This window comes from Hypanus sabinus, chromosome 12, assembly GCF_030144855.1.
Source record: "Hypanus sabinus isolate sHypSab1 chromosome 12, sHypSab1.hap1, whole genome shotgun sequence".
NCBI classification, from domain to species: Eukaryota; Metazoa; Chordata; class Chondrichthyes; order Myliobatiformes; family Dasyatidae; genus Hypanus; species Hypanus sabinus.
Window position 1 is genome coordinate 8,333,657 of NC_082717.1, and position 14,568 is coordinate 8,348,224.

Genomic DNA, 14,568 nt, shown 5'->3' on the forward strand with positions numbered 1-14,568 from the left:
GATAGCGTTACACCAACCGTGCCGCTGTAATCTTTTTAGCTTGACGACATCCTTCCTCATTAGCTTCTGGTCTCTGCGGTGACGACAGTCCCAGAGATATTGCGCGATAATTTCCCTGTCACTTTCACACCTTCCCTTGAGGTCACCCAGTTGAGCGTCAACGCCTTACATCAATTCCCATGAGTTTTCATGGAGCTAGCCAATCTGGGGCGGCACGACACAGGTACAGTGAAATACAGGTGGATTCTGACTATTATACAGGAGCACGTTTGCTAGTAACACTTGCCGTTTCTCTGTGAAGGTCCCGTGAACGTCTTGCACTGTCTCTACCTGTGGCGTTGACAATGAAATTGTCCGTTAAGATGTTGTGACTGTTACAGTAACTCCAGCTGGGATCTTACGCAAACACCAGTGCGTGTTTTGAAGATCGCCCAGAGTGACCTGGTGTGCAGATTAACCAAATCATTGCCGTGATTTGTTTCAATACAGAAGCTATCGCAAATTATCAGATGACCACGCGGTCCTGCTCCGATATTTTACGCAGCGTTTTCTTCAAGGTCTTCCTGCCGGTTTAGCACAGAGGCCAATTTCTGTTGGTTGGTTGGCGAATCACGTTTTTTTTAATCAATGGGTTAAATTTTACATTTCATTTTTCTACGACGTTAAAAGGTAGTTTTTTAAAAATGTTCCAGCTTAAAGCCAGACCTAAAATGCCAGCACACTATTACGTTTACCACATTTATATAAACATCTATAAAACCAGAAGACATAGGAGTAGAATTAGGCCATTCAGCCCATCGGATCTGTTCCACCATTCCATCATGGCTGATTTATTATCCCTCTCAACCCCATTCTCACGCCTTTTCCCCATGACATTTGACAGCCTGACTAATTAAGAAATTATCAATCTTCACTTCAGATGGAGTATACCCAATGACTTGGCCTGTGCCAATTAATTCCATAGATTAACTACCGCTTGGCTAAGGCAATTCCTGTTTATCTCTGTTCTAAATGGACATCCCTCTATTCTGAGGCTGTGCCTTCTGGTCCTCGACTCCTCCACTATAGGAAACATTCTATAGGAGTTCACTCCATGTCGGCCTATCAATATTTGATAGGTTTCTATGAGATCCCCTCCTCATTCTTCCAAACTCCAACGAGTACAGACATATAACGCTCCTCATAACCCTTTAATTCCTGGGATCATTCTCATGAACCTCCTTTGAATCCTCTCCAGTGCCAGCACATTAATTCTTAGATAAAGGTCCCAAGACTGCTCACAATATTCTAGGCATGGCGGACTTGGGACGGAGAACCAGTTCCCGCGCTGGGTAAATCGATGTCTTGTTTTTGAAAACTATACTGACGAATTCCACCGCCGCTAATTTTTAAGTCCTTGATATTTTAAAATGACTTTTTCCACTTCTGCTGAAAAATAAGTAATTCCAAAACATTTTAAAACGAAATTAAACTCAGATAATTTCACAATTGATAATTCACAATTTTATCACATGCGATAAAATAAGCTTTTGGTTTTTTAATTGACCTCTTTTTTGCTCGGGCCACAATTTCTCCTCTCCACCCGAATTGACACAGCGACTTGCAATGTGCAGCGTGAGTCTTGTAATGAAGGAGAGTAATTTGACCGGCTTTGTGTATTGAGTGACAACAGCATGCGATGTAATCAGAACCCGTCTTCACTGTGAGATGTTTGGTCTGTGTATCCGCTCCTGGTTTGTTGTTCATCGTGTTTGACCTTTTGTTTATCGTTGTGCACTGACCAGACGGCGGAAAGTCCAGCGTGTGTGTTAGCCATGTGCTCTTTATTTACCCTCGTCATGATCTCTCTGTGTTCCCGCCAGCTTCTCACACGTGTTTATGGTTGTTCCCACTTGCTAACAATAGACATCAAACCTCAAAATGCCTATTGTTGAAAGCAAATTTATGCAAAGATTCTGTGTGGATCTCCAAACGCTTAGCTGATTCGACACCTTCTTGCTTTTAACTACTGCGGCGTGAACAAAATTCACTGCAAAATATTTTTTAAAAAAATTCACAAACGGGGATCCGGGCCGAGACTAACGTCCTTTTCGCAAACTTATCTCTCCGCAGTGGAGTCTCCCTCACAGCTCAAGTTTAAAATTTTAACGGAAAACAGTGTTCAAATGTCATGGAGGCGTTCGCGAGGCAGAATCGGAGGCTACAGATTGACAGTAACACCCAGAACTGGTGAGTATAGATTGCCTGGTTTACAGCAGAACAAAGATACACGCCAGAAGGCTCTTGGTTGATTCAACATAGAATCAGATTTAAAAGTTCGAAGTAAATATATTATCTAAATACATATATGTTGCCTAATACAACCCCGAGATTTATTTTCTTGGGGGAATTTACAGTAAGTAGAAAGAGACACCACACACAACAGGACAGACATAACCAATGTGCAAAAGCTGTGCAAAAACGGTACAGAATACCTGTAGTTGGGGCTACAACTAGCGGTCATGAGCTAAGGGTGCAATGAGAAAAGTTCAAGGGGAACATTTGGGGAGACTACTTTACCCAGAGGGTCCTGAAAGCGTGGACTGAGTTGCCAGTTCAAGTGGATCCATGCCAGAATTCAATATTTAGAACATGTATGGATAGGAACCTGAATGATAGAGCCATGGGCATGGAAGGCTAAGGTCCTGGCACAGGTCAATGGGAGATGGCAGATTAAATGGCTCTGCATGAATTAGATGGGCTGAAGGGCCTGTTTCGCTTCTGTATTTTTCTATGACTATAAAATGAAAACCAACAACAACAACAATAATAATAATAATAATAATAATAATAATAATAATAAATAACATGAGATGAAAAGTCCTTGAAAGCAAGTCCATAGTTTGTGGGAATCATTCAGTGTTGGTTTGTGTGAAGTTGAATGAAGTTATCCCCTCTGTTTCAAGAGTCTGATGGCTGCGAGGTAATAACTGTTCCTGAACCTGGTGGTCTGAGTGCTGAGGCTCATTTAGCTCCTTTCTGATGGCAACAGTGAGAACCAATCATATCCTGGAAGGTGGGAGTCTGTGATGATGGATGCTGCTTTCCCGTGACAATGCTCCATGTAGATGCGCTGATTGTTGGGGAGGGCTTTACCCATGAGAACGGGCAGCTTGGGTTATTTTCTCTGAAGCAGTGACTGACGTTTCTAGGATTATAAGAGGCATAGATCGAGTAGCCAGACTGCATGTTTCTCCCCAGGATTGAAATATTTAATATCAAAGGGCATACATTAAAGATGGTGGGGCGGGGGGGGGGTGTGGGTAGCTTCAAAGATTATGTGTGGGGTGGTACTGCCAGGGGTGGTGGTGAAGGCAGATATTGTAGAGACATTCAAGAGGCTCTTGAATAGGCACATTAATGTGTCAGAAATGGAGGGTGTGGACATTGTGTAGGCAGTATGCAGAATCAGAATCAAGTCTGTTATACACACATTGTGAAATTTGTTTAATGGAAGCAGTATAGTGTAATACATAAGCTATGCTATAGAAGAGCTATATAAATAAAAGAAAATAAGCATCACAAAAAGATCAAAAATAGGGAAGTAGTGGGTCTGTTCAGAATTCTGTCGATAAGGGGAAGATGCTGTTCCTAAGCATTGAGTGTGTGTCTTTCAACTCCTCCACTTCCTCCCTATCTGTAGTAATGAGAAGAAGGCATGTCCTGGGTGTTGGAGGTCCATAGTGATGGATGCCGCCTTCTGGTTGGGCATTTGATTGCTAATTTAATTAGCGTGGCATGTGGTACTATTCTGTGTTCTCTCAACACTATCTTTCCACTGTCTTCCTGTGGCCTTTGATGCCCTGGAGGAGGGTTGAGGGCCTCCTGTTGTGGGGCAGGAGATGTCTGACAGGAAGGGTAGGTGATGTAGCCTTCTGTTGCTAATGCAGGGGCCCTCTGTGCTGCTGATGCAGGGACTTGCGATGTACACGTTGTGCATGGCCACTGCTCTGATTGACTTTATAGTTAACTCACAGAAGAGCAGGGGCCAACAGGCAGACATCGTCAGCTTGTTTAGTTGGTATGCTCAAGGGAAGGTGTGCAGTGGAAAGTATTTCTGTTTTTTTACAGCACAGTAACAGGCCCTTCCAGCGCAATCAGCCTGTGCCGCCTAATTACGCCCGTGTGACCAATTAATCTTCTAATCTGAATGTCTTTGGGATGTGGGAGGAAACCTACATGGTCACTGGGAAGATGTATTGCCACCCTGTCTCTTGACATCTTCAGTATTCAACAAGCAGAGTTCTGCTGGTTCCTGAGGGAAAATCGAGCACCTTCAGATATCTCCTATTATCATTTAATCATATATGAATACAACCAAATGAAAGAGCATTCCTCTGGGGCAAAGGTGCAAAACATACACAGCACATTCAAGATAGCAAGCAAGCATAGAGCCAGACAAAAAAATGTATATGTTGCCCAAGTCCCTGAGTGGCATGTCCCACAAATTAATGATGCCATTCTCAGCAGTCCGCAGACGAATTCATGCATGCAATCCAATTATCATTCATTCTGCTGTTAAGTTTAGCTTATCTTACGTGCAGTAAATGCAGGCACACTCAACAATTACTTGCGCAGACTGTTTTATAGGATTGCTTTTATATTTATGTTGGTTGTATTCATTATGCCTATTGTGTGTTTTTTTTTTCTACTGCATTGTATCTGGAGTAACAATCATTTCATTTTCCTGTACACTCGTGTACTGAAGTATGACAATAAATAATCTTGAATCTTGAAACTCCATTATATCCTTAATGTTCCATGAAAATCCTGAGGATGGAATAGTAATCCAAGCCTTTCTGTGTAAAAAAAAAACACAGCAGCATTTTTCTGCTAACGAGAGATGTGGAACAATGTATTGCTTGTCTATATTAACTTCCATGCTATTTAAATACAGGTGTTAAAATGATTAATTTGGGCCAACAACCCCTAACTTAAAAAAATATGTCAAGCAAATCGACTTAGTGCACAGCCGTTGTTATCATTGGCAGTCCTTTTCCTCAGGAGTGGCCGCTGGTGGCAGAGGAAGATATATTAGGGGCATTTCAGAAACTTTAAAAGTAGGTACATGAATGATTAGAAAAATGGAAGGCTATGTAGGAGGGAAAAGTAGATTGATCTTGGAGTAGGTTAAAAGCTTGGCGCAATATTGTGGGCCAAAAGGCCTGCACAGTGTTTTACTGTTCTTTGTTCTATGTTCTGTATTCATCACAGCTGCTTCTCAGTTGAAGTTGCATTGGCCATAAGTTAAAATGTTCGACCTTCCTAACCTTATTTCAGTATTAAAAATTGCATCCCATTCATTGTATATAACCAGTTCCTTTTCATAGCCCTCAAAAAGTGGAGGAACCCAGCAGGTCAGGCAGCATCTGTGGAGAAGAATGAATAAGCAACATTTGGGCTGAGACCCTTCATCTACAATGCTCCTGGCAAATGTCACAAATAGGGGAGAGGGTGACCCTGGTGATCCTCTTGACATCTTTTACAAGAGGGCACTCAACTTGAAGGTATGTGTGGGGGGTGGGGAGTGACAGAGGTAGGTTTTTTACACAGAAAATGGTGGGCACGTGGTGGTGCTAGAGGCAGGTACACTGGGGACACTTAAGATACTCCTAGGTGTGCACATGAATGAAGATCAAATGGAGGGTGATGCTGGAGAGAAGGGTTGGATTCATCTTAGAGTAAATTAAAAGGCTAGTGCAATAGTGTTAAATGAAGACCATCACTGTGCTGTTGTGTCCTGTGTACTCAAGGGAAGCACTGGTGTTCACAGAGAGTGGTGGGTGCCTGGAATGTGCTGTCAGGGTGGTGGTGAGGCAAATTTGATAGAGGTGCTCAAGAGTCTCTTAGATAGCCACACAAATGGGAAGGAAATGGAAGGATGTGGACATCGTTTTGGCAGAGGGATCAGAAGCAAACGAATCATAGAGACACAAACCAGAAAGGCCCTTCAGCCCATCTAATTCATGCCAAAACTTTTATACTGCTTACTTGCATCGTCCTGCATAGGGACCATAGCCATCCATACTCCTACCATCCATGTACCTCTCCAAACTTCTCTTAAACATTGAAATCGAGCTCACATGTATCACTTGTGATGGCAGCTTGGTCCACATACCATCCTCTGAGCGAAGAAGATTGCCTTCACGCTCCCCTTAAACTTTTCACCTTTCACCTTTAACCCATGAACTCTAGTTGTAGTCCCACCCAATCTCAGTGGGAAAAGCTTGCTTGCATTTACTGTATCCGTAACCCTCATTATTTTATTATTTAATTGGTTTGCACAGCACTGTGGTCCAGAAGGCCTTTTCCTGTGCTGTACTGTTCTATGTTCTAAAATTCTAGCATTCTCAGCTCAAAAAGTATTAACTCAGAGAGCATATATAATGCAGTTTGGAAGAAGGGCCTTCGTTCACGGCAACTATTAGGTTAGTCCCATTTTCCCATTTATATGCACAGTACTGTTCAAAAGTCAGGCCCATACAGGTTATATACTGCAACCAGGGTGCCTCAGACTCCTGCACAGTATCGTACTTGTCAGCGTGGAGCGGAGAGGGGTTTGTAAATCTGGCAGGAGCAAAGAACGTTGAGAATGGTGAGAGTGGACCATCAGTGGAGCAGCCTGGGACAGGTGGCAGAGAAGGAGTGGCAGCCCCGAAATGCCAGGCAAGGTCACTTGATTCCAAACAACTGGTTTACTGAACATTGCGGCGCTTCTTACTTCCCCCTCTCTCCCTTCCCCTTTTTCCAACTCTGCCCCCTTCCCACTCTCAGTTCACAATGGAGAGCCATATCAGAATCATTTTTATCATCGCTCACATGTCATGAAATTTGTTTTTCTTTTGCAGCAGCACCAGTACAATACAAAACATAAAATTAGTATGGTGCTGTGCAAAAATCTTAGACACCTTAGCTATATATATATGCCTGAGACTTTTGCATGGTACCGTATATGTGGAAAGTGCTTTGGAGAAAATCTTTGGAAACATCTGTATTTCTTAGAATGATCTGTCATTAAAGCAGGGAAGAACAAGAGGCAGATGGAGTCGAGATTGTCTGTCCTAGAATGGTCAGTTCATATATGTCTTAAGCTGTGTCAACGTACATCTGCAGAGTAGTAACGGTGCAGTGCAATAGATAAAATTACTACAGTACTGTGCAAAAGTTTTAGGCTCAAAACTGCACACAATATTCCGAAATGCTAACAAAAGCTTAACAAAATGTGAAGATCTTGTCTTTAAGTTGCATGGGAATCACCACAATATGGATGTAATAGTTTAGAAAGAGCATTTCTAACTCAACATTGGACAGAGTCAGAATCAAGTTTATTTTCTCTGGCATATGTCATGAAATGTGTTATTTTGTGGTACCATTACAGTGCAACACATAAAATATTATTATAAGTTACAATAAGAAATATAAAAAATAAAAAGGTAGTGTAAGAAGAGAGCAAATAGTGAGGTAGTGTTCATGGGTTGATGGACTGTTCAGAAATCTGATGGTGGATGGGAAGGAGCTGTTCCTAAAATGTTGAGTGTGTGTCTTCAGCCTCTTGTACCTCTTTCTGGCTCATAGCAATGAAAAAAGAGTACGCCCTGGCTGATGTGGGTTCATGATGATGGAGTCTGCCGTTTTGAGGCACCACCTTTTGAACACACTTTTGATGGAGACTAGTTCCCATGATGGAAATCAGTGAGTTCACTGAAAACTCCTGCAATCCTGTACACTGGGCCTTGATGCAACCTGTCAGAATGCTGTCCATGGTACATCTGTACCAATTTGTTGGAGTCTTTGGAAACATACCAAATCTCCTCAAACTCCTTTACTGCATGACATAGAAAGATAGGATTTAAATTACTGATGGGAAAGTTACAGGGAAACAGAAAATTCGATGCATATAATCCCATAATTATAAATAGAACATTGAAGGTAGGACAGTACAACACAGTACAGGTGCTTCATCTCTTGATGTTGTGCCGACCTTTTAATCTCCTCTAAGGTCAATCTAACCCTTCCCTCCGACATAGCTCTCCATTTTTCTATCATTCACATACCTACCAAAGAGTCTTTTAGATGTTCCTAATATATCTGCTTCTACCACAACCCCTGGTAGTGGGTTCCATGCACCCACCACTCCCTGTGTATAAAACTGACCACCCCCCCCCCCCATACTTTCCTCCAATCACTTTAAAATTATACTCATAGCCATTTCTGCCCTGGAAGCAGACTCTGGCTGTCCAGTTGATCTAGGCCTCTTATCATCTTGTACACCTCCGTCAAGTTGCCTCTCATCTCCCTTCTCTCCAAAGAGACACTCCTTAGCTTGGTCAACCTTTCTTCATGAGACATATTGAGGTTACACCTCAACCAGCACTCAAAACCCAAGTCCAAACTCCCTTCTTCTGAAGCTAAAGTTGGGGTTGCCCGCATGTGAAGCACTTGGCAATGCCTCTGAAACAGGAGGACTCCCTCTGCGTATCAGTGCCCAGGCGTGGGGTGAGTTGCCAGCTCTTGGTGCCAACATTTCCCATGCTCTGCCTAGTCTGAAAGTGGGAGGGGGGAGTAAAATTGCCGAATTCATCAATCATGTCTAAGCCTGGAACAGCCACCGGTGAAGCCAGGACTGCCAATGTCTAGACAGACTTCAGGGGTTGATCATCCTCTGGAAAAATACTTTGCAGGCCATATCCTGGTAATCACCACTGACGTGAGATCTGCGATGTACTGAGGGACCTGCTTCTTTTCATGGCTGCCTTACATGTGGTCTCCAGCGAGGATCCGCGTGAGCCTTGAGAAGTAATGGAATTTTGGCAGCGTTCCGTCATCGCCCTTCCTAATGCATATTCCTTACAGCACTATGCTGCCTTGTTGGTTGGGGGTGGAGATGAGGGAAGGTACTAATCCTTTCCAGATGTTACTTTTTCCACTGCATTGGCAAAAAAAAAAACACTGAAAGGTCTTCATCGTGAAATGTAGTCAGATGCGAAAGAAAATGATGAGAGAAGCTGTTTGGCCTTTGAATCTCACTGCTCCACGTCAACTCCCTTAATATTCGCACCGTTAGATTTGGAATATTGTGTGTAGCTCTGGTCACCTACCTACCGGAAAGATACCAGTAAGGTTGAAAGAGTGCAGAGAATATTTACAGGGATGTAGCCAAGCCTTGAATACCTGAGTTATTTATTTAAAAAAAAAATTATTTAGAGATGCAGCATGATAACTAACCCTTCTGGCCTAATGAGTCTGCGATACCCAATTATACCCATGTGACCTATTAACCTACTAGCCTGTACGTCATTGGAATGTGAGATGAAACACACATGGTCACAGGGAGAACTTACAACTCCTTATAGACAGCGGTGGGAACTTAACCCGGATCGCTAGAGGGTAATAGAATTACACTAACTGGTGTGTTACTGGGCAGCCCAAAGTTATAGGGATAGTTTGGATAGGTTAGGATGTAAAAAGCAGTGACACAGGTAGATAGGGTTGTAAAGAGAGTTTTTGGGACATTGGCCTTCATAAATCAAAGTATTGAGTACAGGAGTTGGGATGTTATGTCGAAGTGTCATAAGGCTGCAGCTCTGCTCAGCTACCTACAGGAAAGATGTAAATAAGATTGGAAGAGTGCAGAGAAAATTTGCAAGGATGCTGCTGGGACTTGAGGACCTGAGTTACAAGGAAAGGTTGAATAGGTTTGGACTTTATTCTCCAGAATGTAGAAGACTGAGGGGAGGTTTGATAGAGGTATACAAAATTATGAGGGGTATAGATCAGTAAATGCAGGCATTTTTCCACTGAGGTTCGTTGAGTCTAGAACTAGTCGTAGGTTAAGGGTAAAAGGTATATTATTTAAGGGGTACCTGAAGGTGAAGTTCACTCAGAGGGTGGTGAGAGTGTGGACGATCTATTCATTTCCATAGATGCTGCCTGACCAGCTGAGTTCTTCCAGCATTTAATATGTTGTTCTAGATTCGATGCATACAATGCAGATTGTAGCATTCATAGAGCAGAGTGCATAGACTACAGCAGCACTGGATAAGGCGTTTGGTCCATGACGTTCTGAATCAGAATTTGAATCAGGTTTATCATCACTAAACACGTGTCGTGAAATTTGATGTTTTGTGTTTGCAGTACAGTTCAATGCATAAAAAATTCCTATGATTTGCCATGGTTGCAATTGGTCATGTGGGTGTAACTGGGCATTGTGGGCTTGTTGGGCCGGAGGGGCCTGTTATTGTGCTGTATCTCTAATAATGACATGATTAAAATACATAAATTCTGCAAAAAGGGAATAATGAGAAAGTGTTCACGAATTCACAGACACTCTGAAATCTGATGGCAGATCTTGATGCCAATTTATACTAAATATCCTCCTCCTGTGTCTCCTCTGTACCGCTCCATTCCCTTCAGATTCATGTGTCTGTCCAAAAGCCTCTTCAACTCCACCAGACTGTCTGATTCCACTACTACCCCTGGTAAGGCATTCCAAGTACCCTCCACTCTCTGCATAATTAAACTTGTCCCTTCCCTTACTTTTAAACTCTCCCCCCCCACCCCAAACTTGAGCGCATATCCTGTGGTAATTGACATTTCTAACACCGGGGTGAAGATTCTGAGTTTTACTGTTAGGTCTCTCCTCAGCCGCTGATGGTCTAGGGAAAACTTTCCAACTTCTCCTGGTGGCTCATACCCTCTAATCAAAGCAGCACCATCTCTGTCCAGTGTCTGGTTGGCATTAGGCTTCAGCAAGGTCTGAAATGTCTACAGCCTGGTTGCCATTATATTCAACAAGGTCCAATTAGTCAGAGATGTCCAGCATCTGGTTCCAACAAGGTCTGATTGGTCAGAAATGTCTGGTTGCCATAACGCTTTAGCTTACACAAGTGTTTCTTCAGTTACTTGGCCAGCCTAGACTTTCCCGTCTCTGCTCATAAGTAGTTTGGGGAGCCCACGCTGTCGGGAAACTTCTGGTGTAAGCCGGCTAGTATTTACTGATTGCTTATGGAGTGCTACAAAAAAAAAAGCTTTCAAATTTCTCCTGCTGGCTTCTGCCATACAAGGGATACCCATACTGAGAAAATTGGCCTTAATCACCCTCCCTTCTTAAATGGGAGGGTGAGCAGCCAGAGGTCATGGTCCCTGCCGTGCTAGTGACATAAGGGTAGCCGTGTGGTCACTGGAGTTGAGTATGATGTTCTCCTAAGCGGTTTTCTACTGGCGGTTCCTCAGGTGGCTGGAGAGATTGAGCTGGGATGTACATATTCTGATAGAGTGTGGGCGAGGGTAAGTGGTGGCTGTGGTGAGTGGTCGGGTCTTTTGGTTGTTCCATCTCTCTTTTCACAGCTACCACTGTTCTCTGTAGCACAGTACAGATCATTCTCTTGTAGCGCGGTTTCCTCTCTCAAACAGATTTCCACCAGATGCAATGACTTTGTAACTTCTAGGTGTACTGTTGAATCAGGTTGATTTTGATATTATCTTTAATAACCATGTTTTAACCAACGACATAGGCAGGATGGGCTAGGGTCCAGGTGCAGGTTGATGGGGCGCAGAATCAGAATCTGGTTTATTATCACTGACTTGTCATGAAATTGGTTGTCTTGCAGTGCAATGTAAGACTTAAAGTCAATGATAAATAGGTAGTGCAAAAATAGTGAGAATAGTGAGGTACTGTTCAACAGTGAGGTAGGTGACTAGGTAGAATGATAGTTTGGCACGGATTAGATACAGTAGGTCAAAGAACTCTGGTGCTCTGTGACTCTATGACCCTATAATAGACCTCAAAGTGGACAGAGGATGAAGTGGATTTGTGCAACATAGGCAGAAGGCTGGGCTGTTGTATCACTGTGACTGCCTTGAGTCTACGCAGCTGGATTTTACAAGTTCAAGTTTATTGCCTTTCAACCATGGACATGTATATAGCTAAATGAAACATTGTTCCCCTGGGACCAAGGTGCAAAACCCAGAACGTACAGTACACACAGCACATATAGTTATGACTCAGCGCATACAGTCGCAAAATAATATTAGCACAAGCCCCTGATTGGCATGGCCTGAGGATAGTTGGGATGACATGAACTGCATGGTGCACATTCATCTAAGACAGTATGATGTTACTGACACTATCACAATAAAACAAGCAGTTGTATAAATATATAAGACAGCAGCAATATAAGGTGAAGAGTGACCAGTGCAGGATGAGAGTGTGTCTGTGAGTTGGGGAGTGATGAAGGGGTGGGGTGATAGCTGGGCATTCAGGCAGGGTGTACATATGCGCTGGGTGTAATTATTCTACAATAGGTGACTGATAATGAACATTTGTTGTGTTATTCTCTCTGTGTTGAAAGCTTGGGTCATTTACACTTAATTCAGCCACTAGAAAGCTGCTAATCTCTCAATAGTTTGACCTTCTACCTCCTCCTACTTCGGGTAGCTCATCCAGTGAGGAAGAAACTCTATCCCCTCAATCAACACACACAAAATTCTGGAGGAACTCAGCAGGTCAGGCAGCATTAATGGAGGGGAATAAATGTTGATGTTTCAAGCTGAGACCCTTCATCAGGACTGGAGGGGAATTGGGAAGAAGCCAGAATAAGAAGATGAGGGAATGGGAAGAGTACAAGCAGACAGGTGGGCGGGTGAGGGAGAGGGGATGATAAGTCAGGAAGATAAGGAGCTGAAGAGGAAGGAATCTGATTGGAGAGGAGAGTGGACCATGGGAGAAAGGGAAGGAGGAGGGGCACTAGAGGGAGGTGATGGCAGATGAGGCAAAGAGAAGTAGAACCAGAATGGAGAAAGGAAAAAGAGAGAAAGGGATGGGGCAAGATTACCAAAAGTTGGAATGTGTGGTTCTGGTAACCCACTACAAGATTGAAACAGTACAGAGAAAATTTACAATGATGTTGCCAGGACTTGTGTGGTCATCCATCTTTTCTGACAATGACCAAAATCTGTGCGGGAGGAGTTTTACAATGAAAAAGCTGTTACACTGGGGCAGTTCCACTCTCGGGCTCAGAAGTCTTGGCCAAATGGTATGATAAATCATCACATCTGGAGACTTCCTTGGCTGTAATGGATAGCTGTGATGCCTTCTGTGCCTTGTCATGCCCTTCGCTCTCCACGAAGCGTTGCAACATCGCCTTCTTGGCCGTTGGATCTTGTAGTTAATCTCATTAAACCCAGTCTGCCGGAACTTGCTTCTCATGTTGGTGTAGGCATGTCCTTATCTCACTGGGGTTGGAGGCCCCTGGTTATCCTCACCTGGTTTATTCTGCCTCTTGAAGCAGTGTACTAGGGTGTCGCATGCAAACAGTTACTTGGAGACACAGGTGAGAGCTGGGTGGCAGGTGGGGCAAATGTGGACTAGCTTCCCCTTGGTGGAGCACGACAAGCCCACCAGCAGAGGTGCTGCCCTTCCCTGGACACCTCAGGGCGTCAGGACTTGAGTTATAGGAAAGGGTTGTTTAGGTTAGGACTTAGAAAGTGGTGTCACAGGTAGGTAGAGTCAAAAAGAGAGCATTCGGCATATTGGCCTTCATACTGAGTACAGGAGTTCCCATGTCAGGCTAGAGAAATCGGTGTTGAAGCTGTCAGTTTGAAGGCTACCCATGAGGAGTTGCTCATCCAACCTGAGTCTGGCCTTAAAGTGCCAGCAGAGGAAGCCATGGACCAACATGTTAGAATAGGAATGAGAAGAAGAATTAAAATGGGTGCTCTCTGGATAATCCCACTTGTCGTGGCAGACAGAGCGAAGGTGCTTGACAAAGCACTTTCCTTTGCATGCGTAGTTTAAACTAACCTGTGAAGTTTGGTGCTTAAGTATTATTTGCAGAGAGCTTTACTTTTGAACATGCTTTCTGATTGTCTTCTGTTCTACTCCAGGAGGACCTGTTAAGGAAAGTGTATTGCCCCGAGGTGCAAGCAAAACAACGTTAACGGACCTCATTCCCAATGTAGAATACAGCGTAACGTTGATTGCCTTTGACGGCTCATTGGAGAGTGACGCAGTTTCTGGTAAAATCACGAGTAAGTATGGGCTGCATTCTGAAAACTTCCACTCGTTCCTCATTCACACTTTATTTACCTGTGCACAAGGAGTGCTACACAAGGTAATAGACCATAAGATATAGGAACAGAATTAGGTCATTTGGCCTATCGAGTTTACTCTGTCATTTCATCATGGCTGATCCGAATATTTTCTTAGCTCCAATCTCCTGCCTCCCCCTGCATATCGCTCATGCATTGACCAATCAAAAATCTAGCAGCCTCTGCCTTAACTATACATACAGACATAGCCTCCATAGCTGCCTGATTCACCACTCTCTGGCTAAAGAAATTCCTCCTCACCTCCATTCTAAAACAGTGCCCCTTTATTCTGAAGTCGTGTCCTCTGGTCTTAGAATAGGAAGAGGAGAAGGAAAAGGCCATTCGGTCCTTCAGGTCAGTCCTACCATTCCACATGACCCATAGTAAATCTGCCTCGGGTTCAAATCCTCTTCTGTACCAATTATTAAAATTAGAATCAGG

The 14,568-nt window shown here is 43.5% G+C and overlaps 1 protein-coding gene across 4 annotated transcripts in view; it reads left to right on the top strand.

The window, feature by feature from the left end:
• LOC132402615 (collagen alpha-1(XII) chain-like) overlaps nucleotides 1-14,568 on the top strand; it is a 380,160-nt gene that overhangs the window by 24,863 nt on the left and 340,729 nt on the right. For 3 of the 4 annotated variants that reach the window (XM_059985520.1, XM_059985521.1, XM_059985522.1), the window contains exons 3-4: nucleotides 2,113-2,229; nucleotides 13,924-14,067. The exons of the other annotated variant lie outside the window; for it this stretch is intronic. In XM_059985520.1, the coding sequence (XP_059841503.1) occupies nucleotides 2,113-2,229; nucleotides 13,924-14,067 (261 nt within the window). The remainder of the gene's footprint in view (nucleotides 1-2,112; nucleotides 2,230-13,923; nucleotides 14,068-14,568) is intronic. 4 annotated transcript variants of the gene reach the window in all.